At 40.9% G+C, this 24,433-nt stretch overlaps 1 protein-coding gene across 9 annotated transcripts; it reads left to right on the top strand.

The window, feature by feature from the left end:
* Positions 1–1,578: 1,578 nt before the first annotated feature.
* Positions 1,579–23,197, top strand: LOC117884556 (acyl-coenzyme A synthetase ACSM3, mitochondrial-like). Of its 9 annotated transcripts, none has more exons than XM_034785015.1 (14): positions 1,579–1,705; positions 4,431–4,702; positions 6,565–6,775; positions 9,025–9,232; positions 10,480–10,623; positions 11,517–11,673; positions 13,980–14,059; positions 15,560–15,683; positions 16,230–16,310; positions 17,438–17,539; positions 18,817–18,944; positions 19,083–19,182; positions 19,712–19,831; positions 23,060–23,197. In XM_034785015.1, the coding sequence occupies exons 2-14, from the start codon at positions 4,481–4,483 to the stop codon at positions 23,144–23,146; spliced, it is 1,764 nt and encodes a 587-aa protein (XP_034640906.1). In that variant the 5' UTR covers positions 1,579–1,705; positions 4,431–4,480; the 3' UTR covers positions 23,147–23,197. The 9 variants fall into 9 exon arrangements, with proteins under 9 accessions (XP_034640906.1, XP_034640904.1, XP_034640912.1 ...); XM_034785013.1 differs by having other exon boundaries at positions 4,427–4,702; XM_034785014.1 differs by having other exon boundaries at positions 1,583–1,736; positions 4,427–4,702.
* Positions 23,198–24,433: the final 1,236 nt, after the last annotated feature.

Raw genomic sequence — 24,433 nt, 5'->3', positions numbered from 1 at the left:
CCAGAATTTGAGTTAATGAATTGCAGAATATAAAGAGAAGTTAACTTGGGGCCTGATCCAAAGCCCATTGAAGTAAATGGAAAGATTCCTAATTGTGCCCCATTGTACGGTCCGTATTTTAAAGGCACTTACAAATAGCCCCAGACTACTCAATGTAAAGATTGCAGAATCAGCTCTTGGTTTGGAATGTATCCTTATTTTCCTAATTAATCACTTAAAACATTAATAATTTACATTTACAGAGAGGAAAAATAGACTCTGTCTATGGTACAAGTACTTTGGGGTATAAAATAAAGGCCATCCCTTGTCAGAAAAACCAGATGAGCTGTATGATATTTGTGATCGGTTAGGATTGCAGGATCAAGGCCTTAAGCCGATGCAGCTGTCAGAATACTGCTATTGCAAAGATTTCAAATGTGCTTAACTTTAAGCATGTGAGTAATCCCCTTGAAGGCAACCAGACTACTCATAGTGCATAAAGTAAAGCAGGTATGTAAGTGCAGGACGGGTTTTTAATAAAGGAACCACTTCACTCTGTATCGAAATGCAGCAGCCTCTGGAGAGAATGATGATAGATGTCTTCTTAGAGCACATAGTGACATTACAAAACAATTGAAAAACACGAAGCAAAGAGTAATTTCTCCAGATGATGCTGCTTGGTGAGTTTTAGGTAGGCAGAATTTAATTAGCCAAACTGAATTTAACTAGGACACTGGGATTCAGGGCCCTACTCTTGTGAAAAGTGCCATGAGATTTCTAAATGACAACATGTAGCCCGGAAACCAGCTTTATGCCTCATCTAAAAGAATGATGCACAGAAACAATTTAAAAGATTAGGTTGTCACGGAGAGTATCATTTTATTCCTGAACCATAAAAGCTTCTCATCCAAGTGTTCTCAGCACATTTGCTGACCATATTGTCAAAAAAACAAAAAAGAGTTTCTCCATCGTTTTCTATTAACTTTCATGCATCCTTTGTGGCAATTTAATCTTTCATTTGAGGATTCCTTAGGACGAAACTTCTATGCCTCCTCTGTTGAAGGATTTTTCTGGGTATATTTCAAAGAAACATTTAAAATCTCACTCATGCAGACCTGCTGCATGTCTCACTAACTGTTAGGGAGACAGCAACTCCCTTATTTGGGGGAATCTTTCTAGAGCCGTTTCTTTTAGACACTATGGAGGTTTCCCTGCGACAGTTAACATCTATTCTCCCCTGATGCAGGTAGCCCCAGTCCGGCATGGTCAAAAAGCTCCCAGCAGGGCAGCCGATAGTTCTTGTAGAGAAAGCACACGACATAAATGATAAAATGCATAATAGCGGCGACATCGGTTTCTTTCCGTGTATCCTGCAACCACAGAATCAGACGATCCAAATATTTCTGATGAGAGTTTCTTCAGATTCCCTGCTGGCCCCAGAGCCACCGCTTGGGGGCTGAGGGTTGATCGTCCAGCAGCAGCAGCAGGAGGAGTTTACAAACATTGTATACTTCCTGGGGCTGGAGCGAGAGGCTGTGAGTGCTCCACGCAGATCAGAGAGGGTGTGCCTTGGCTCTTAGCCGTGCGTTATCAGTGAACAGCCAGAGTCCCTCGGGAGTTGTTGGTGGGAGGGAACAGGATATCCTGCACTTTCCACCTCGCTTCGGAGTTGTGCAGAAAAACATCAGCTTCTTTCCTGTGTGTTCAGGATTTGGCAGCCCTTCGTGTGAGTCTGGAGCATTCATGCCACGTTCAGGGTTAGCAGCGCACTGTTATCTCTGTGTCTCTGAGGGACATGGTGCGTAGCAGGGACCCCAAACAAGGGGCACTAGGCACAGTAACACAGTAGGACACTGTGTGGGATGTTGTGGGAGTCATTACTTTAGCACAGTCAGTGTGGTCTATTACATTAAATCTAGTTAAGGGCTGATATAGTCTAGTTAAGGTTTCTGATGGAGATCAGCTAGGACAACTCTGAGAGGCCCCTCCAACTGCGAGGCAGTGGGGCATTTGGGTCTGAAACGACAGGTGTCTCTTATAATGAGGATGATTGAAAGAGGTGCAGATCAGGTTTGGTTCTGGGGATGGCAAAGGGGGACTGAACCCCCTGGGGAGCTGCCAGGGATATTTTTGGTGTAGTGCCAGTATTAGTTTTCTTCTCATCTGTGTTTCTCTGCCTTGTTCATATTCGGTCCTCTTTCTCTGGCTTTCCCACTCTTTTACATAGGTGAGTGTCTCCTGTGTCTCTTTGTAGCTCATGTGCAGATTGAACGCCATAGATCAGTTTTGTCCCAAACCGCCTCCTTTTCCTTAGTTGATGCTTGTTTATTCAGTACAAACATCATTGAACAAACTTGGCATTGCATACTGTGTTTAACCGTTGGGTAAATATTTATCCAAGTAGAAGCTTCCAGCGTTTCCAGATTTATTGCTAGGTTTTGGTCTTTGGATATTGGCGAGTCCTTCACTTTGGATCTATTATCAGGAAGTTTTTAAAACTTCTCCCTCTTGTGAGGATGAATTTTGCTGCATGTGTTTCAAGGAGACGTTTAAAATCTCATTGCTTGACATCTCTGCTGGCCTCATTGAGGAGTTGTGTCCATCAGAAGCATGGCCAAAGGTTATTATGCTGCGCCTGGCAAACAGGACAATGCTGCTCCTTGCAGAATACAGTCAAGTTACTAAACATATTGCTGTACCAGGTAATGTTCTGGCTAGGCGTTAACTCACACAAGACTGTTGGTGCACTCTCCAGAACAATGTGTTCCCTGCTATTTTTCAATCTCTTACATTCTGGCTTTGCATTGTCTATTGTTTATTCAGATTACACTCAACCAAAAGGCACGGTTAATGTGATTGGACTGTAAAGTATGTTCATGTATTTGCAAGAGCATAGCAATACCAGTGCCTCTCAATTATACATTGCAATTGAAATATTAGCAGCTGGAGTATGTTTTTTTTAAATGTGAATATTAATACCCATGAATGATGCGACATTGACAGCTCTGGAGACTAGAGTTTCAGTGCTCAAGGGATGCAGAATCAGGTCCTCAACTGCAAATTCACCAATGAGTATAAATGACTCCTAGACAGTTTTGTATCCAAGGTTTAAACATGTGGTTGTTTCAGAGATTTCATGCTGATATTTTCCTTCTGTCTCTGTATACTGGTCTTTATTGGTCTCTCTGTGATGGTGCCCCATGGGTCCAGGATTTACAAGACACTGCTGTAGCAATCCCAAGGGTGGAGCATGACTATCTCCAGGCTGTCCAGCAGACATAAATGCATTAAAAAGTGCATCCTCTGTGGCTAGCCCCCTCTCCCCATTCTAATTCCTTCCTTCTACCCGGTGGTAGAATCGTTTTCATGTGCATGTTGAATCCCCTAATCTATTGTTAGGCATTTTTATTGTGGTTTTCAATTCTAAAGCAGAACCAGAGTCTTCTCTTATTACCACTTTTCATTCCAAGTGCAGGGCTTCAAATATATAGGCACATAGCACAGTCTAGGGGCAGAGAGAAAGAATGACCACAGGTGACAGATGGTAGTAACGTTGCTTACTGCAATACTGGAAGGTGCACTTAGCTACTACAGTGATGAGGGCAGTATATGAACCTGTTTAGAATTGATTTGTTACTTAGTTCTGCTTTCCATGAATAGCTACTTCAGCTTGTGAAATACTAAAAAGAACAATCATTATAGCAAGTATGCATTGATCTTTTTTGAGTCATTCCACCTCTAGACACAGGCTGGGGACTGAACACTGATCACATTTACCCTGGAAAGAAGATAGTATTCCAAAATCTTCCCCACTCTGCCTGATTTTGTGCTCACTTACATGAGTTTTCCAACAGTGCAGTTACTCATGTACCCTGGTGTGAGATGAAACAGTCCCTCTGTTGCTAAAACCTCTTACAAGTGCCATCTTTGCTTGAGGTGCCGCTGCCTATACATCTGGGGTTTTGCCATGACCATGTATTCTTCTTGACTCTGAAATACCTATGAATACATGGTTCATTGAGGGGCTACAGGGGTTGTTTTATACAAGTGGCAATGGTTTAATCCCTGCTTTGGTGACTAATGCAGAATGCTAGTTTATGAGTCTTCTCCTGCTAAACACTTACACACTTTTTAAGCAAAACCAGTGAGGTAGGGGGTGGCAGTTATCAGGGACAGCTGGAGCCTGTGATAGGTGCTCTTCAGCTCTACTTGTTTTCTGGTTGGAGTGAAGCAGAACAATTGCAGTAAGAGACCTTCACAGCACAACCAGCTTATACATTTGTGACAATATTTTAACAGTTCAAAGTGAGGGGCACATGCTAATCCAGGGGTTTTTTTTATTAAGAAAGTGCATTATAATGTTCAATTATTTCATAATTGACCTATAAGGACATTTTAATTCTATTTTGAAACCACATGGCAATTGTTTATTTTGTGTGTCTTTCAGATAGATGGTCCACAAAGACTATCCTGACTGCAGAATAACCTGAAAGGACCCATTATGGCTTGTGCTGTCGTGCAGTTTTTACTGAAAACCCAAAGCTTTAGGTTCCGGTGGACTCCCTTGACCGCATCCTTCCAATTCTCTAAAAAAGGCTACAGGGTATTGGCCCCTCAGAATTTTTTAAACTATGAATCCTTAAAACAACAGTACAAACCAGAGGTGCCAGAGTACTTCAATTTTGCAACCGATGTGCTGGACAAATGGACTGAAATGGAAAAGGTAACATTCCTTTAACTTCCTTATGCTAAGATTTTCGTGTTAGGTATCAGAGGAAAAACATAGTTGGCAGAAGCAAGTGCTATTACTTCCTGGCTACAGATTGGTAACCCTCTCAGGTCAGAGAGGCAATGCCGTTGGAGTATAGGACTAACAGCCAGGAATTCCCAAGTTATAGATGCTCCACTGCTTTTGGGCCCACTCTTATAGCTCTTGCTTACTTGAATAGCCTCCCTGAGTGCAATGAGACTGTGAGCATGAGTAACAGAGAAAAGAGGGTCTTGTGACTGAGACGCTCCCCTGAGACTCAGAAAATCTGAGCTCTGCCACTGTCTTCCTGTGTGAGTTTGAGTAAATCACAGAGGGCTCGTTGACACTTACAGCGCTGCGCCAGCGCAGCTGCACCACGGTAGGTAGAAGATGCTACCTACACCGATGGGATTGCTTCTCCTGTTGGCGTAGGCACTCCACCTCCCTGAGAGGTGGTAGCTATGTCGACAGGAGAAGACCTCCTGTCAACATAGTGCTGTCCACATCATGGGATAGGTCGGTATAACTGCATCGCTCAGGAATCCACACCCCTGAGCGACATAGTTATACTAATATAAGTTGGTAGTGTAAACCAAGCCCTAACCTCTCTGTGCCTCAATTCCCTTCTGCAAATTTCACTTGCTACCCTTCATCTGTCGTATCTACTTAGAATGTAAACTCTTCAAGTCAGGAATTATCTCTGTGTGTATGTACAAAACCTAGCACAGAAGGACCTCAGTCTGGATTGGGGACATGACTATAATATAAATACTAGTAATAGGTAGAAGAGATGCCGGATTAGACCCATAGACAAATCACAAATTCTCTGTGTCTCAGTCTTTCTGTCGGAAAAATGGGGGTGATAAAATTTATGGGGGTGAATCATCACTATTGCATAATATGAGGTTATCGTTCTTGGGAAGTAAAGACAACTTTTCACAGGATGCAAGCAAAATTTTTCAAGAATCAACATCTAAAGAAAAGGTCTGTGGCCAAGGAAGGAGGCACAGGATTTCTCCTTAAAATGCACAAATAAAAATCTACTCACCTTGTACCGATGCCTGACAATTACACATTATATTACTTTAAATGGAACTTGTTCTGAGTATGTACAGATCTCTGCCACACCAGTAAAGATCTCAGCTAACATGCTAGGCATTACCTATACTCTATTCATAAATAACACTTGGTCCCTCAATAGCAAGTTTTAGCCAAGGATTTCAATGCACCTTACAAGCATCAGTTAATTTATCCACACAACACCCCAACACACACAGTAACCTCTGCTGACAAATGGAGAATCAGACTCAGAGAGGTTTAGATCTGCATTTTCAGAAGGAGTTTATGATTTTGGCTGTTTAGATTTTTGGACCTTTGGTCTAATTTAAAGAAGTGCTGAGCATCCCCCACTGCAGTTGAAGTCAGTATGAGCTGCGGGTATTCCACCCGCCTGAAACCCAGGCTGTAGGTATCTATCTGGCTACAACCCCCCAAACATTGAGGCATCCAAAATTACAGGCCACTCTGGAAAATATAGGCATGGCCAGAACCAAAGTGACCCTCAGTTTTCTGCACTAGCCATTGTGCAGCATTTTCTCATTATCTAATGTGTTAGCTTCAGGAAAGGAACTTGACATCTATAGACTATTCTAAATCTGGGGTGAAATCCCAGCTCCATTGAAGTCAATGGCAAAACTCTACAGATTTCAGTGGGGTGAGGATTTCTGCCTTTGTGTATAAGAAATGAACATTCCTCTGTCTTGGAAAGTTGGACTTGAGGGACGGTTACATGCATATCAAGCTAAGCACTTACAACATGCCGTGTCGTTCATTAGGAAGGAAAGAGGCCTACAAGGCTAGCCCTGTGGTGGGTAAACGATAAAGGCGATGAGGTGAGGTGGAACTTTGAGGAGCTTGGATTCCGCTCCAGAAAAGTGGCCAATGTCCTCTCTGAGGTATGTGGTCTGCAGAAAGGAGACAGAGTTATGCTGATTCTACCCCGGATACCAGAATGGTGGCTAGTAAATGTGGCTTGTATGCGAACAGGTTAGTAAAAATAATAGGAGTTATGAATGAAATCATCAATAATCAGTAATTAATGAGGTCAAAACTACAAACACATCCATGATGAGAAACACCAATGCTGTACAGCTAAAAAAATGCTTGTAACATCAAGATCTGTCTTCATTTGTACTATTGGATTTTCAGGCATACTTTACTTCTCCCATTAATAAAAGCCTACTATCCTATGTGCCTGTATCACTGTCCACTGCTCATGACAAACTGCAAATGTACCCATAATATGCTCGCAAGAGCAATAGCACACATTTATATTTGTTTGTCTGGCCAAGTTTTTGCCACAGGATTTGTTAAATATTTAGGCTTTTCTAAGTCTGAATATTTAATAAAACCCAAACTATCTCAGTGCCACATGGACATTAATAACTTATCCTCACAACACCCCTGTGAGGCAGAGGAGTATTATCCATATTTTACAGATGGGGAAGTGAGACACAGAGAGTTTAATTATTTCAGTGGGAGGCATGGGTGCTCAGAAAATCAGGCCCTAAGTGACTTGCCTAAGGTCACAGAGGAAATCTGTGCTAGAACTGAGGCCTTGTCTACACTACAGGGGAAATTCAATTTAAGTTACGCAATTTGAGTTATGTGAATAGTGTAACTTCGTCTGCAGTTGATTTAGCGGGTCTTCACTAGACCCGCTAAATCAACCACCGATGCATCGATTGCCACTCGTTGATCCCCCAGTAAGTGTAGACAAGCCCGTCGGCTCCCCTGAGTCCAAGCCCAGACCATTATCCACAAGTCCGTTCTCCCTTTCTAGTATAACCAATCATATATCTAATAATATATATATATATAAAACTGCATATAGACACAGGCTGCTGGTAGAATAGGGTCTTTTATATAGGGCTTTTCTCTATGTTGCTAATTGGCTCCCATAGTAAAACATATGAGATATATGATGAAGAATAGGAATGGAAGGAAGATACTGTTTGAAGGAAGAAGGTGAAGCTATCAAACTCCTAAGAGACATTAACCCATCGACTCTTATTAATAAATATTCAACCCATCCAGGGGTAAAAGTAACTTAAAGGACTTACCGGTACTCTGGAGTCCTGAGCAGGGGGCATGGCCTCAACCAGAAGAGATGTCAACCAGAAGAGGCGGGGCCTTTAAATTCCCAGGGCCCTTTAAATCAAGATTTAAAGGCTCCGGGGCTCTGGCTGCAGCTGAGTCTTTAAATCACCCCCGGAGCTCCCAGATGCAGAGGCGGCTGGCAACCCCAGGGCTCAGGGGTGATTTAAAGGGCCCAGGGCTCCTGCCACTACCACAAGGGAGCTCCGGGCCCTTTAAATTACCAAGGGAACCCTGCCGCCACTACCCCAGGGCTCCGGCAGCAGGGCTCGGGCGGCGCTTTAAAGGGCCCAGGGCTCCCCGCAGGGGCTGGAGCCCCTGGCCCTTTAAATCACCGCCTGAGCCGTGGCGCCGCTATCCTGGGGCTCCGGCAATGGGGCTCGGGTGGTGCTTTAAAGGGCCTGGGGCTCCGCCGCTGCGGGGAGCCCCGGGCCCTTTAAAGCGCTGCCCGAGTCCCGCTGCCAGAGCTCCGGGGTAGCAGTGGCAGGGCTCGGGCAGTGATTTGAAGGGACTGGACTCCCCGCAGCGACAGAGCCCCTGGCCCTTTAGGGTGCCGCTTGAGCCCCGCTGCACCGCCAAGGTTCCTGCGGTGATTTAAAGGGCCCAGGGCTCCCCGCAGCGGCCGGAGCCCCGGGCCCTTTAAATCACCGCTGTAGCCCTGCTGCCGCTACCCCAGGGCTCTGGCAGCGGGGCTCAGGAGGCAATTTTAAGGGCCCAGAGCTCCAGTCACTGCGGGGAGCCCCGGGCCCTTTAAATCACCAGCCGGTCTGTTCCGGCACAGCGTACTGGCTCTTGCCGGTACGCCGTACCGGGCCGTACCAGCTTACTTTCACCTCTGAACCCATCATTCTTACAAGTCTATCACTTCCATATGAGGGAAATCTTTCTATTACTAATTTCTCTTATCCCACTACGCTAAAGACATTTTGTGTGATAGTACTTGATCCTAATTTATATTGATCCTAATTTATAATTCAGTCTGTGAAAAAGCAATATATGTACAAACTCAGAACCAAATCCTATTCACAGACATAACTTCTGAAGCTAGTGGATCTATTAGTAAGAGTGAGGTGGGAAGAATTTAGTTAATAGATTTGTACAATCCTATTATTAAATTTTAAAGCTGGCTCCTCCTTTAGGAACTATCCTTATTCCTGGGACAACACAGTTGACAGCAAAAGATATTCTCCATAGAGTACAAACATCAAAGGCAAAGTGTATTATCACTGATGATGTTTTGGCACCAGCTGTAGATTGCATTGTGTCCGAATGCCAGTCTTTGAAATGCAAGCTAATTGTGTCAGAGGACCAGAGGGAAGGATGGCTGAACTTTAAAGACCTATTTACGTGAGTAGCTGCCACTGTCAAAGTGCTGCAGTAACATGAAAGAAAAGCCTGGTGGCTGGTTTGTTAATGTTGAATATGGTGAAATATTTTCATCTCTTTAGAAGGAGGAGAAATGAACATTGGAAAAAAATACCAATGAGCATGTAATTCTATTGACTGTTAGGAACCAGATATAGGCCAGTGCCCGTTTTGTTTGTATTTAGTGTGTATGAACTAGTATTTAACCACAAAATACATGTTCAGGCAGCATTTCCCCAGGGGTGGAACACCCCCCACGGAGGATGGCGGAAGGTCCTGCCCCCGAAATACTGCCGACGACTGGGGCGGCCGAAGATCCGGCCGCCGCGGTCACCGCCCTCCAAATGTTAGCGCCCTAGGCGACCGCCTAGGTCACCTAATGGGTTCCGCTGGCCCTGCCTAAAAGGGTGGGGCTCAGTTATTAAAGGCTTGGGACATGCTGTATTCAGATAATAACATTGATTCCATGGTCCCAGTTCACAAAGGTGTGAACATACTGATCAAAGGCTCACACTCAGTAATTAGGCTAACGCTTTCCCTGGTATAACTCACTGCCCCAGCTCGGCTGTGCTTACTGGTGTTGTGGGTGGGTGGAGCCAAGGTACTCTCCCACTTATTTCCTTGGCATATGGCCAGGCTCTCTACTGGGTGTGTGATCCCCAGCTTGAGGACACATAATCGCGCTAGCTTTCATCAAGCTAGAGTGCTAAAAATAGAATGCAGCCACTGAGGCACAAGCGGTGAGATGGGCTAGCTATCCCAAATAAGTGCCCATCAGAAACCTTAGACACATACTCAGGGGCAGGGCAGCTAGCCTAAAATTCTATTTTTAATGCACAGAGCTGGGAATCACACCCCTAATTCCAAATGGAGACATCCCTTTTAGTTGATTACTATCACAAGATTTTCTTTTAATGTAAAATTTGAAATGCAGATGGTGAGAGAAAGAAAAAAAGGGGAAAATTGAAATGTAAAGTTTGCAGTTTGTTTGTTTTTTAAGCCAGATCTCATGCCAGCTGACCTGTTAATAGGCAGCCAAGTTCTGCGCATTATCCTTGATATGTAGTCACACTTCTCTAAAGATAAACCTGGGAAAAAGCTACTCCCTTCAGTGCAGATAAGCACCGTCTCTTGTAACTCTGCAAGAGTTATTTTATTTGAACATCATCTGGGATCCATAAGTTATATTTTTTTTACTTACTTTATTCACCATCTTGTATTTTTTAAAGAAACGCTAATGCTGATCATAGCTGTGTGACCACGAGGAATCAAGATCCAATGACCATCTTTTTTACCAGTGGAACAACAGGGTCTCCAAAAATGACTGAACATTCCCACAGTAGTTATGGCATTGGACTGACTGTAAATGGAAGGTATGGATCATAACTGCTTTAAACCACATGGGTATTTCTTCAAATGGTCACACGGCAGAAGTGAAGGAAGCATAGCACTTCACTAACATCTCTCTGTTTCAATAGCTTAGAAAATATCAAAGTTCCATTTAATTCATGACAAGATTATTGTTCCAGGAGACAAGAATTAATTTGAGTAATTCCACTAGCCAGTTATGGTTACCTTGAATCAGAGCACTGGTATGTAGTTGCTTTTCTTATCTTAAAAAAATAAATAAATCCAAAACTATCTATTAAGAAGGGAATCAACCTCTCCTACTGGATCTTCAAAGAAGATCAGGTGATTTATAAACCATCTGCAAGGACCTTTATAAAGAGAGAAAGTTTGTGGTTTTATAAGGTTTATAAAGGCATGGGTTTATCACAGCACATGAGAAATGCACAGAACATCTCCCACAAAAACAAAATAACTTTATGAAAGCTCAGATTTGCAAATGGGATATTTTACCTTGGGAAAATAACATTGATACTGTAGTACATTCCACTATGACTGGCAAGTAATCATAGATAACAGAACACCAAATAAAAGTAAAGTAAAATGAGAAACTCTTACCCCCCGAAAAACAAACTGAACAAAATCCCCTACAAATTCACAAATATGAATTCAAGATGCTCTGTTTTGAGACATCATAAGCCTTTGTACTGGTACAATATTTTAATGAAAAAATGCAAAACTAATCTATAATAATGACACAGTGGCCATGTTTGGTGGCTTACTCTTGTTTGGGGTTTCAGCTGTTCGCTAATCTCAATTAAGACAAGATAGTGACTATTTGTCCCAGTAATATTTTTGCTGTTATCATTTTTATATGTATTCTGTTTAAAAAAATTGTTCACAGATTTTTCTTTACCAGGTACTGGCTGGATTTAACCTCCTCCGACATACTCTGGAATACATCAGACACAGGCTGGGCAAAGTCAGCTTGGAGTAGCATTTTTGCACCATGGATTCAGGGGGCATGTGTGTTTGTACATAGCATGCCACGTTTTGACCCAACCACTGTCCTAGATGTAAGTTACAAGAACAATGGCATTTTCCTAACAGCATGGTTTTCCTCCCTTGCTGCTCTTGCCCAGATGTTCACCTCTCCCACTGCACAGCAGACAACATGCTCCTTGGCTGCAGCTCTTCACCGAAGAGGTCACCAATCACATTTTAGAAGTGATATATATTTATATAGGTCCTGATTCAACAAATTGCTTAAGCACCCGTTTACCTTCAATTAGGTGCGTGAATCACATTGGCATCAAAGGTAAGCATGTGTGTAAGTGCTTTGCTGAGCAGACCTTATAGTTAGGGCTTCTGATTTGAGGTTTTCACCAATAAACAGAGATAAAACATCCCCAATTTAAAAATAAAAGAAAGAACAAGATATCAGTGTTTATCCAGTAAACACCAGAAAAACCCTGGAAATGCTTACTTGTAACTAAGCGCTTATCTATTTGGAGCAGTCATGTGACTATGGGGATGTGATTTCTAAAGCGCGCTAACATATTGTGCAAACACCTATCAGGGATGGTCTAGATAATACTTAGTCCTGCCTTGAGTACAGGAGACTGGACTAGATGACCTCTCAAGGTCCCTTCCAATTCTATGATTCTATGATTAATTGGTCTGTATAGACCCTGCTGGTGCACACTAAAGGTTCCTTAGTGCATGTTAATGTAGTGCCATTTGAAACAGTACTATGTTAAAGTGCATTAGGGAACATTACAAAGAGATTACTCATTACAGTCTATACTGCTATACTGAGCAGAGCCCATAACATTTTTATTTGTTATCATTTTTTGTTTTATTTTTTGCGGATTTTCTTTTCTTTTGTTTGATTATGGGAGGTCTGGGAGGGGTGGGGGGCTGGGTCCTCCCTCTGGGATGGGAGGTCCAGGCGGTGTCAGATCTTTCCCCCAGGGGGTCGGAGGCTGTGAGGGGTGTTGCAGAGAGAACTCACCCTGTACTCACCCTGCAGTAGGAGCCTCTCTCCCACAGGCCTGGGCCCAGCTCCCTGCTCTGTGCATTGCAAGCTGGTGCACAGAGGTTACAGCGCCACTCAGGTTTGGCTCAGACACCCCTTTGTCATGACAGGGAGACTGCCAGCCAAATTTGAGAGAGGGGTGCTGCAATCCAACATGCCAGGTCACAATGCCACTTACTCAAATTTGGCCTGTCTCCACCATGTCATGTTGGAAGGGCAAATGGGCCAAACCTGAGTGGTGCTGTGACCCTGTGCTCCAGGTTGCAATGCTCCAAGCAGGGAGCTAGGCCCAGCCCCATGGACAGAAGTCGCAGGAGTAAGTACAGTATGCTGTTTTTAAAATTTTTGTTGTTTTACATTTGAAAAAATATGGGGCTCTAATACTGAGTAATGTACATAACATACATTACTCATTACAATATATATAAAGAGAAAGCCCCAAGACCCCTGATTTTTGAATATCTACAGAAAACTCAAAAATTGCTAAAAATAAACCCTGAAAAATGAAATAAATAATCCCCCAAAACAAAACCCTAGTTACAATGCATGATTCTGCAGACATTTACTGGTCGTTATAAAGTGAAGCGTACACACACAAGCATTTGCAGGACTGGAACCACAGTTTGTAAAGCACTTTAGGATCCTCTGCAGTTTTATTACACCGTGAACAACAGTAGTGGATACATGAGCATCTTGTATGGCATTTCAATCATGAACTGTAAATATTTCAACACTGAAGAGTGGAGATGATACAAGACTGAGTTTTTTAACCTTATAAATTGGCATTGGTATTATATTTTATAATATCCTGCACATACAACTTCGGATGCTATGAGAAACAGCCAAGCATCATTCACTTCATGTGGGATATTCCACATCCCTACTACTATGGTCTCCTTACTGAAGCTGCACTTATAAGGTAATGTCCTTAACATTGCATATCCTTTTGTTAATCTGATTGCTGGAAAACACTAGCTAGTGTCAGAATATTTGGGGAATGTTTTACAGATGATACTTTTGGTTCCAATTGTTTTCTGAGTAATAAGAGCTGTAACTGTAAGGAAATGCTTTGAGAATGCAAACCCTTCTGTGACAAGACGCTTGGAATATGATGCTAACTATAAAAGCTATTTAAAGACGAAAAAGTATTTAGGACTTCAACACTTGCTGTATTTTCAAGGCTAGTCAACATAATGTTCATGTGTTTCATAAATTGGTTGGAGCTATTACATTCATTAATACATAAATATCTTACATTTAGGTTTCCTTGTGAGTAAAAAACTGTGGGAAGCATTGTTATTTTTGGTTGCAACATTTAGACAGTTTTTATTTTAAATTCTTTAGACTCTGTCCAGATTTCCCATCACAACCTTCTGTTCTGCTCCAACTGCTTATCGACTGCTTGTGCAGCATAATCTGACCAGGTAAACAATGAGCATCATCTGACCAGGTAAACAATGATCAAAATATTTTATCATATTAGATCATCATATTCTACCAAAACAGTAGCCAAATTCTGCTTTTGGTTTGGTTAAGTTACTCAAGGTTTACAATGGTACAACAGAAATTTTGCTGTGTATTTCTCGATGTCTTGAATTTTATGTATTAGAAATAAAGTCAGAGTACCATAATATGAGACATGGGGATAATATAACTCCCACAAATTTAGCAAGTTACAGTGAAATGGAGTAAGACTTTGAAAAGCAGTTTAGCAGCACTGACAGTACTTTGAGTTTTAGTATTGGAAATATACTTTTATAATCAGATCTTAAGCTTTGTTTTATAGTCCGAGTTTACAGGAAGACCACTTTGATAGAGCAATCAAAATATTTCCCCCCATTACTGGTGTTCCTGGAATACAATAACTACCAGGGTATGTTTGTATCAAATTGGTTTGACTGAAATGTACAAGGATTGGTGATTATGACAATGCTACTATGGCATGAATAAGCTTTTGATAAAATCATTAGGGCTCAATGCCAATACTCTTCTGTATTTTAAGATCCTATTGAAAGCTTAGAGTAAGAGACTATTTTACCTTTAACATCTTGTAAAATATGGAACTTGCAGTTTTACGTGCATTCTTTCACAATGTGCCAAATTTATCTTCAGTTTAACTTCATGCAATTACATTAAAATGAACTGGGCTCAATAAATATTTTATGTATATTCTGTAGGAAGAAGACATGATAAAGGGATACAATAGTGAATGGACAAAGAAGGTAGATCAGCCAATTCTAGTCACCCTTTCTAGAAATACAAGATCAAGAAGCCATTTCATGAAATTGGAAGGCAGCAAATTGAGATTCTGATCATGTCGGTGATTCCACACAGGTGCAGCACCGACATGGAGCCCTACTGGCTTCAGAAAAGCTGTGTGTGGGTACAGGGGTCTGCGTACACAGAGCTCCAGTGAAGTCAGTGTGGCTTTGCATAGGCACAGGAGTCTGCTCATGTGGAGTCACTTGCAGGACTGGACCATTAAAACTAACAACAGGAACTACTTTTCATGCAGTGAACAATTAGCCTGTGGAACTCATTGCCACAAGGTATCATTGAGGCCAAGCGATGAAAAAAAGACTTTATATTGCTATGGATATGAGAGGCTCCACAGCTATGGTAGTGAGGATTTAAAACACACACACAAACAAAAAACAAGAGTTCTGGAAGGATATAAACCCTCATGCTTCAGGGCATAAGCCAACTCAGCAACTCATGTCATTTAAGATCTGATTATCCCTCCCCCCTCAATTCCTCTACAGAATCAACTCTTTTTGACACATTTCTACTAAAAGAAGAGACACAAAGAATCTAATCTGCCTTTTATATGTATTTCCTTACTGTGGCAGTTTTAACCCCTTTAAATACTTTATATGTATTTCCTTACTGTGGCAGTTTTAATCCTTTTTCTCTTTCATACAAAGCTATAAATTCAAGAGCCTGCAGCACTGTGTGAGTGCAGGGGAGCCAATCAACCCAGAAGTGATGGAGCAGTGGAAAAGGCAAACCGGGCTGGATATCTATGAAGGTTATGGCCAGACAGAAACGGTACAGTCAGATGCTTTAAAAAACACAGAAGTAAATTCCATTCAGACTGCTAAGAAAATACGTTTGAAAATATAATATACAGTCATGTCATCTTTCAGAGGGAAAAATCAATTGTAATATTAAATGATGATGGAAAAATCTAGTTTTAATAAGTCACCCAGAAAATTAAGGCCTTTATCAGAAGCCCATTTAAGTCAGTGGAAGAACTCCCACTCCAGTGGGCTTTGGATTGGGACTTAATACTTCTGTGTTTTTTAAAGCATATTCCTCTTTATCACAGGTGAAATTCTGCCTTTGTTAAAGATTTACATTCACAACTCACATTCACTTCAATTGGAGCTATAAGCACAATTCTGAGGGCAGAATTTGGTCCCTAGAAGTTTACTCAGTGAATGTATGATTATAATGAATCATTCATTGTTGTTTCTCAGAGAGGTTGCTATATACTGTAACTTTATTTGCCAGACTAGTTGAGTATATTAAATATAAATTAAAAACTCAATACATGAGATTGCAGAGTTTACTTTTAAAAACTTTTTGGTGTAGGTGCTGGTTTGCGGAACTTTCAAGGGAATGAAAATTAAACCAGGTTCAATGGGAATGCCGTCTCCAGCATATGACGTTAAGGTATTGTGCAGCAGATCTGTAAGCCCTAGGGACCTTTTTCTCCAAGCAAGAAGATACTGATTTCTCCTCAGGGAGGCTCAAGCAAGTTTAGGGTAGACAAAGAGAGGATTCCCCCCTCCCCTCCCACTGAATCATTTTCAGTTTAGCTCTCCAGAAAGTCAGATTCCTCTTATGTTATACAAATTTTCTTTAGATAGTTTGTGAAATTTCTTGCTTGGTCCCAGGTAGAGATAAGCCAATCGGTAGGGGAAACAAAAAACAAAAACAAACCCAGGCTGCATTCAATAGTTACACCATAGGGAGGGATGATATGACAATGAATGAGAAACTCTCTCTAGAAAAATGCATATGATGATACATTGAACTATACATATAGGTTATCTGAGTGATTGCACTACATCCCTACACCAGTGGTTCTCAACTAGGGGTATGCACCCCTGGAGGTACGCAGAGGTCTTCTAGTGGATATATCAACCCATCTAGATATTTGCCTAGTTTTACAACAGGCTATGTAAAGGCACTAGCAAGGTCAGTACAAACTAAAGTTTCATACAATGACTTGTTTACACTGCTCTATATACGACAGACTGAAATGTAAGTACAATATTTATATTCCAGTTGATTTATTTTATAGTTATATGGTAGAAATGAGAAAGTAAGGAATTTTTCAGGAAACAAAAGAAAAAGCAGACTCCTGAAAGGGGACTACACCAGTAATCTGGAAAGGTTGAGAGTCACTGCCCTACACCAGTCTCAGCGGAAGAGTTAGTTAGAGGATATTGGAAATCAGTATTGTCTGCTCCTGACTTGCTAATGCAGGCAAGTCTTTGGGCAACTTTTTGCACTTCAGTTTTCCTGACCGCTCAATTGCTATATACCTTTTTGCTCAGTTGGGTGTTACTAAGCTTAATTAATGTTTGTATAGTGCTTTGGAATCTTCAGGTGAAAATTTATTCTTCTGTTTCATTTAGGAGGGGAAGCTTCTCTTGCTGGTTACAGTCACTTCTATTATTGACTTTTTAAACTCAGTATTTCCAAATAAATATGCAGGTTTTATTAGTTTAATGAAAATTATGGCTTAAATTAAACGCCAAGATAACACCACTGTGTATTTTGTTGGGGTTTAGATTATAGATGAACACGGCAATGCTCTGCCTCCTGGAGAAGAAGGAGATATCGCCATCAAAGCAAAACCTACGAGACCTTTTTGTCTTTTCACTCAATATATAGTAAGGAACTTCACAAATTTAAATTTCACACTTGTTAAATTCCTTATTTTTATATATGTGTAAAGCACACAAAAATTATAAAATTCAATTACTATTCAGCCACTGAAACTAAACATTATTATTTGTATTGTGGTAACACCTAGAGATTCCATCCCCATTATGCACGGTGCTGTACTAACACATAACAGAACGATGATCCCCACCTCAAGGAGTTTACAATCTAAGTGTCTGCAAAGTCTCTTTAGCACAGACTATACCCCACAAGTTTACAAAGCTAGATACAACTAAATGGATAAATAATAGCAAAAGATGGAAACTAAGATGAATTGGCAAGGGAGATTTGTTTTCAGACCAGATTTTCACTAAAGTGAAAAGTTACAGAAAGGCTGTTACAGATGGCAGGTGCTGCAAACGTGAAGGCTGTCACACTAACAGAGCCCGCTCTCTAGAAAAAGTGAATATGATACATTATATGGTTGAAAGGAAAGTAATACTAGATAAGAAGCAATGTACATGTACTTCCTCTTTACTACTATTGCAGACTAAATTAAAGCTAACAAGACTTTTCATTTATTAAAACCAACTGTGACCATGCCATCCCAACAGTGCAATGAGGGAGGGACAGGAAATATCAATGTTTAAATTACCCCCTCTAGCCAATCCAGGAGTCAGTTTAGTTAGCTTTAGAGGGAGCTATATATATCCCCTTTCTTAGCTAGGATTGGTCAACCTAAAACACATCTTTTTTTGACAACTAGGGGGTGGAGGGAAAGAGAGGAGCAGAGACAAAAAGGAAAATAAGAGCTGGGAAATCTTCCCCCAAATAAACTTAATACTACATAACAGACATCTCAGCCCATAATCCTCAAAGGTTCCTAATATGGTGGGCCAAGATGCATATTTTGGGTAGTTCATTATGATTAAAAACACAAGTCTAAAACCTAGTCAAAGACATAACCCACAACAATTATATATTAACTCCACATCTGTTGAGTTTTGCTCTGTTTATTTCAAACATTATAGGCTTTGTATTCAATCCACAATTATGAATATGAACAATGTTTTCCATTCATGTTGTTCATATCTGCTGGTATTTTAATACGTATCACTATGATATGGACTACTCAGCAAAGCTGAATTTTTGCATGCTAAATTATGTTGTAATATAAATTAAATGCTGGAATAAACTGAGATCAGTTTCTTGCATACATTAGAGTATAATTTCTTTTATTTGCAGAAAGGTTAATGTTTGTCAAATATAATTTAATGTTTACTAGGATGATCCAGAGAGAACAGACTCAACATTACAAGGGAATTTCTATATCACTGGGGACAGGGGGATTGTAGATGAAGATGGATACTTCTGGTTTGTTGGAAGAGATGATGATGTCATCAATTCTGCTGGGTAAGAATTTATGTGTGCATTCATTACAATGTTAGGACTCAAATAATGCAGATGATGCCAACACACAGTTGTTTTATATGCAAACTTCACCAACTAATAAATGTATATAACAATAAAAGACTTTTCTTCATTTTAAAGATATCGTATTGGACCATTTGAAGTAGAAAGTGCACTGATAGAGCACCCAGCAGTAGTAGAATCAGCTGTTGTCAGCAGCCCAGATCCCATCAGAGGAGAGGTAAAGGACTTAAGATATCTTATGTGCTTGGATTTTTTATAGAAATAGGTATTTTAAAAAAAGCCTTAAACAGAATCCTGAGGCAGCTGGCTCCTCCAAACAATTGTTGAAACGTTCCATTCACATCAAAGCCCTCAGCAAATTCTTAATGTTCATCTAGACATAGGGATGGCTGAAGTGGGGCCATCGCTGCATTGCAAAGTAACTGCAGTCTTCACTACATGCCATATCTTCATTTGAGCAGCCATATTGCTTATGTAGTTTTTCATCCTGGGACTTGTAGTCCCTATAGGTTGAAATTGCAAATTAAAGATAAGGATGGCTGCAATTTACTCCACTTCCTGCATATTACACCTATAAGCAGCTGCTGGACTCAAATTGTTAATGGGGCATTCACCTTGGTAAAGGTTTTTGTACCTGCACTGTAAATTAATTACTTTGTAATGTGTCAGCAAGTGAATTTTGTTAAACACTAAGACCTTGTACTGTATTATGTGCATTTTGTTTCATCAACATTTGATCTTTTAAGGTGGTGAAAGCCTTTGTTGTTTTGGCATCTGACTATGTTTCACATGAGCCAGAAAAACTGATTAAAGAGCTACAGGACCACGTTAAAAAGGTCACTGCTCCATACAAGTATCCAAGAAAGGTAAGTGCTTAACCATAAGTATTTTAGATAATTACATTACATTTAGTCAACAAGTGGCATAAGAGAACTTCCATGTACAAAAGCTTTATTATACCCCCCCCCCTCCTCCATACAAATCATAAGCAGGCTTGACAGGTTTAGATTTCTATCAGTAAATGTCAGTAAACATTAATTTTACCGTATACATAAACCAAACAAAAAACATTTCCATTGAAAATAATCTAAATTTAAAGACCGGCAAAGAAAGAAAAATGCTGCTTGAGAACGAGTTTGATTTAAGCATATTTGTATATTTTGACATGTGTTGTTGACAGTTTGTTTTTAACAGTTATAAAGCTTAAACTTTTTGAATCTCAACATCTACTGTCATTAAATATTGTCCAAACCCCCCATAATTTCCCACAGCTGTGAAAAATGTCAAAATAAAAATAAAAAGTTTAAAATTGATACTCTTCTGCCCTGTGAAAACTGAAATTGATAAACATTGAAAAAATGCTGAAAACTAAGCATTGATATATCAAAATGATAAAAATCACAAATCAAATTCTGCCATGATTAAAAATAAGAAGCTAACAGAGGACAGGTGAGTAAACATAATTATTCTAACATCTCCCATTTTCAATGTTTATTTTTAGCAAACATATGATATACCCTTTGTAGATGTTCATATACCAGAGTGACAAGGATAGTATAGAAATCCAGAAAAATGGATAGGAGAAAAGGGGAATTGAGAGCAGTAGGACACACAATCTGGAAAAAAATATACACTTACTTGGGAGCTGTGGTTCCAGTGTTGCCTGAGAATGGATTCCTATCTTAAATAGGTTCTCTTAAAATTATCCTTTCGTCTTCTCCAGACTCACAGGATTTCATTTTAGCCCTACTGTAAGGACCAATGGATATTTGAAATAGAAATCCTCGCTCTTTGCCCTCTCTGCTACGTTTAATAGCAGGTCAACAGCAAATATGTTTGTTTGAATTTCATAGCTCTACCTAGCTCTACCTATCTCCACTTTATATTAAAGAATTTATAGCAATGCTAAATTTGATTCTATGGTATAGAAATAGTGCATAGAAACTCTGTGCTGCAGACTCTAGAGTGTCTATAATAGGCTCTGGGGGAATATTTGCCATTCATATTATTAATCCTCTAATCCAGGGGTCGGCAACCTTTCAGAAGTGGTGTGCTGAGTCTTCTTTTGTTCACTCTGATTTAAAGTTTCGCGTGTAAGATGAAATATCAGGATGTGGGAGGAGAGGGGGGCAAAAAAAAAAAAAAAAAGCAGCCAGCGTGCCTCCCCCTCCCCCGCCAGGCAGCAGTGGCACAGCCCCATCTCCACCCAACTCTTGGCTCCTACCCCTGATACACCCCCAGCCCCTCGCTTCCGGGCCCAGCCTGGGCTCCGAGCTGTGCAGTCAAGCTGCGCTCCAGGCCCCTCCTGCAGCTCCCGGCCCAGCCGCTCCCGGGCTCCGTTGCCCTGACCCCGCAGCAGAGGCTGCTCCGCTCTGCCCCACCTGGGACACTCGCCCCCACAGCCCCTCTCTGGCCGCGGCAAGCTTGGGGACCCACCCAGGCAGGGGGCGAACTAGGCAGCCGGGCCTGGCCCCTCCCAGCAGGAGTGTGTCCTTCCCATGCATGTCTCCGCCCCCTGCCTGCTCCACGCTGCCCCTGGACCCATTGCGCTGCCCAGGGGGCTGCAGGGCAGGAGCAGCCTCCGCACTGCCCTCGGCCCGTGTGCAAGCCTGGGAGGGAGGAGGGGATTTGGGGAGGGATCCAATGGGGGGGAAGAGGGGCAGGGCTGGGGGGTGGGGATTTGGGGAGGGATCCAATGGAGGAAGGAGGGTGCGGAGTCGGGGTGGGGGGGCGCGAGAGCCCCTCCGGGCTCCACCTGTGAGCCGGAGCGGAGGGCAAAATTGCTTGTTTGTCCCGCATCCCGATCAAACATTGGTCGGGACGCGGGACAAACAAGCAAATATCAGGACAGTCCCGATAAAATCAGGACGTCTGGTCACCCTATTCGCGTGCCATACATTTTAATGTTTTTAGAAGGTCTCTTTCTAGAAGTCTATAATATATAACTAAACTGTTGTTGTATGTAAAGTAAATAAGGTTTTTAAATGTTTAAGAAGCTTCATTTAAAATTGAATTAAAATGCAGAGCCCCCCAGACCGGTGGCCAGGACCCAGCAGTGTAAGTGCCATTGAAAATCAGCTCGCGTGCCGCCTTCGGCACATGTGTCATAGGTTGCCTACCCCTGCTCTGATGCATTTAGCCCACATGCATGTATTTTGATGTTTGCACTGAACGAATCTTACTTTTCCTGCAGGGTGCATAAGGCTCATCCTTTAGCATTTCTGTGGCATGGAAGGGGCAGAACAGTGAAAGCCAACATAGATTTGCAAAGACTCCTGGGTGGTGGCATTGCGTGATCTGTCATAATACAGACTCCCCAACCACAGATCACCCTCAAGATAAGGAGGGCAGAAAAGCTGCAGAGGTTACTGAAACCTGAGGCTGAAAAGCAGCTACAGAATGGCCACACTAACACTTGCAGTGGATAGAAGAAGATCCTGTCCCAAAGAGCTTCCCAACACAAAGTTTAGTTATTCTGGCTGGGTACAGGGAACAAAAGTTGCTCCTCAAAGAGCAAATTACTAAACAAGGAACATTTATACTAACAGTGTCAGAAAGATGCATAAACTAATTATTTCAAGATGCATTGAAATATAACCGGTTGATGTTTTATAACTATAAAGTCTACCAACTGTTAATCCAGTTTTGGAATTTCTCCAAAATTTTATGCAAACTATACATTTTATTATGGTGGAGAACCATCTAGCAAAATGTTTCCAGCATAAAGAATATGACATTGAGAAACTGAGGAACAGAATCTTTAAAAGTTTGACACTAAAGTTTCAGTACATCATGAACATCAGTTTATTTCTCAGAGTGATGGGCCTACAAGATTTTTAAAAGATAAAGTCAAAGATTTTTAATAATCCAAAAAGAATCTATTTTTCCTTTGCTAAACTTTCTGTTGCTGATACTTTTATCCATTTAAACTCCTTACAATAGATCTCATGGAAAATGTCTTCCTTTTCCATAACTGGATCGATTTAATGTCTTCCATGTCTGTACAAGAGAGCAAATAGTGTACACATGTAGAGCAGATTATCTACCTCTTACTATATATTGTATTAGTTGTAATTTCTTCTCTTTTCCAATAGGTGGAGTTTGTTCAACAGTTGCCAAAGACAGTCAGTGGGAAGATCAGAAGAAATGAATTGCGCAAGCAGGAGTGGGGAAAAGCTTAGAATTATCTAGTGTTTATTTTCCATAATTTGTTCTTCCAAAAATATTATATATTGCTGATATATGGTGCAATTTTTTGTTCTCTTGACCTACTATACATATTACAAATTTAGAGCATCATCGTGCATTGTATGCACAACTAAAACTTCACTGACTGTAGTGAAAATTTTGGCTATGCAAGCAATGCAGGGTTAGATCCTTGGTGAGCATTCTTTCCCATTTGTTCTAGGCATAAAAAGTCTAAACGCACTTTGTCTCAGTTAAAAAAAAACTTAGTTTTGTTATTCTCACTCCAGTTGTCTAGTTATAAAAGCACACACGAAAACAGTGTACATAGTAGTGAGCCCCAAACCCATGTTTCCAAAACTCACCCCTTAGCAGTACTATGAACTAGCTATTAACTAGAAAAGCATGCTGGGAAATAGACATGCAAACAAAAACACCACTTTTTATTTCTATTGCATCTTCCAACTCAAAGTGCTTATTAAACACTGAAACTTGCTATTCAAGATAGTCCACATTTCCAGGCCAGGTCACTAAACATGTTGTTAAGTTCTGACAGGATGATACCAGGATCCATGATTGCATGTCTGGCCTAAATCCTACTCCTGTTTAAAAATTACTACCTGTGGTAGTGGCTGGATATAAGAATTTAATAGCAAAGTTTGTGTGTTCTTGTGCATTTCAATATCCAAGATGCTTATTCAACAGCGTTCACATCCAAGCTCCTGGAGCAAACAAATTTGAGTGTACTTGCCTGCATTCAGTTCCTCCTGTGTTCTGGGCAATCAAGTTGCAAGGCTTTCCTCAGTTTAAGTGTTAATATATTTATTAAAACAAAAATTAGTAAAGACAATTAACCCGCATAAGCAGTTTTCCGTATCTGTTAGTTTTAAATAATACACATGCAATAAGCATCTGTACTCACTGCTTGCATACTCCTGGTTCACAGCTCTCAGATATTTTTTGGTTAATCTTTTCTACTACAACTGTTTCTCTTTCTATCATACATTTTTAATGCACCCATAACCCTGGTAAATTGGTAATCTAGGGCTTACGCATAAATTTTCAAGTCAATGACTATGCTTTTGCTTCTCAGCATTCATATTTATGTTCACAGTAAGCAGTGGTTGGAACTGATACATAAAAATATTTTCCCTAAAATTTCCTTTTAGGGTAGGAAAATCTTCCCAAAATTGAGTTTTCACTTATGATAATCCTGGAATTTAAGTAGTCATTTAGTGAAAGTGGGTGGATTTACAAGGTAGTCTCTGTTATTAAATAAAGTA

This window comes from Trachemys scripta, chromosome 10 (genome assembly GCF_013100865.1).
Source record: "Trachemys scripta elegans isolate TJP31775 chromosome 10, CAS_Tse_1.0, whole genome shotgun sequence".
Lineage (NCBI taxonomy): Eukaryota > Metazoa > Chordata > Testudines > Emydidae > Trachemys > Trachemys scripta.
The sequence above is the reverse complement of the archived record's forward strand: the minus strand, read 5'-3'. Positions and strand labels throughout refer to the sequence as shown.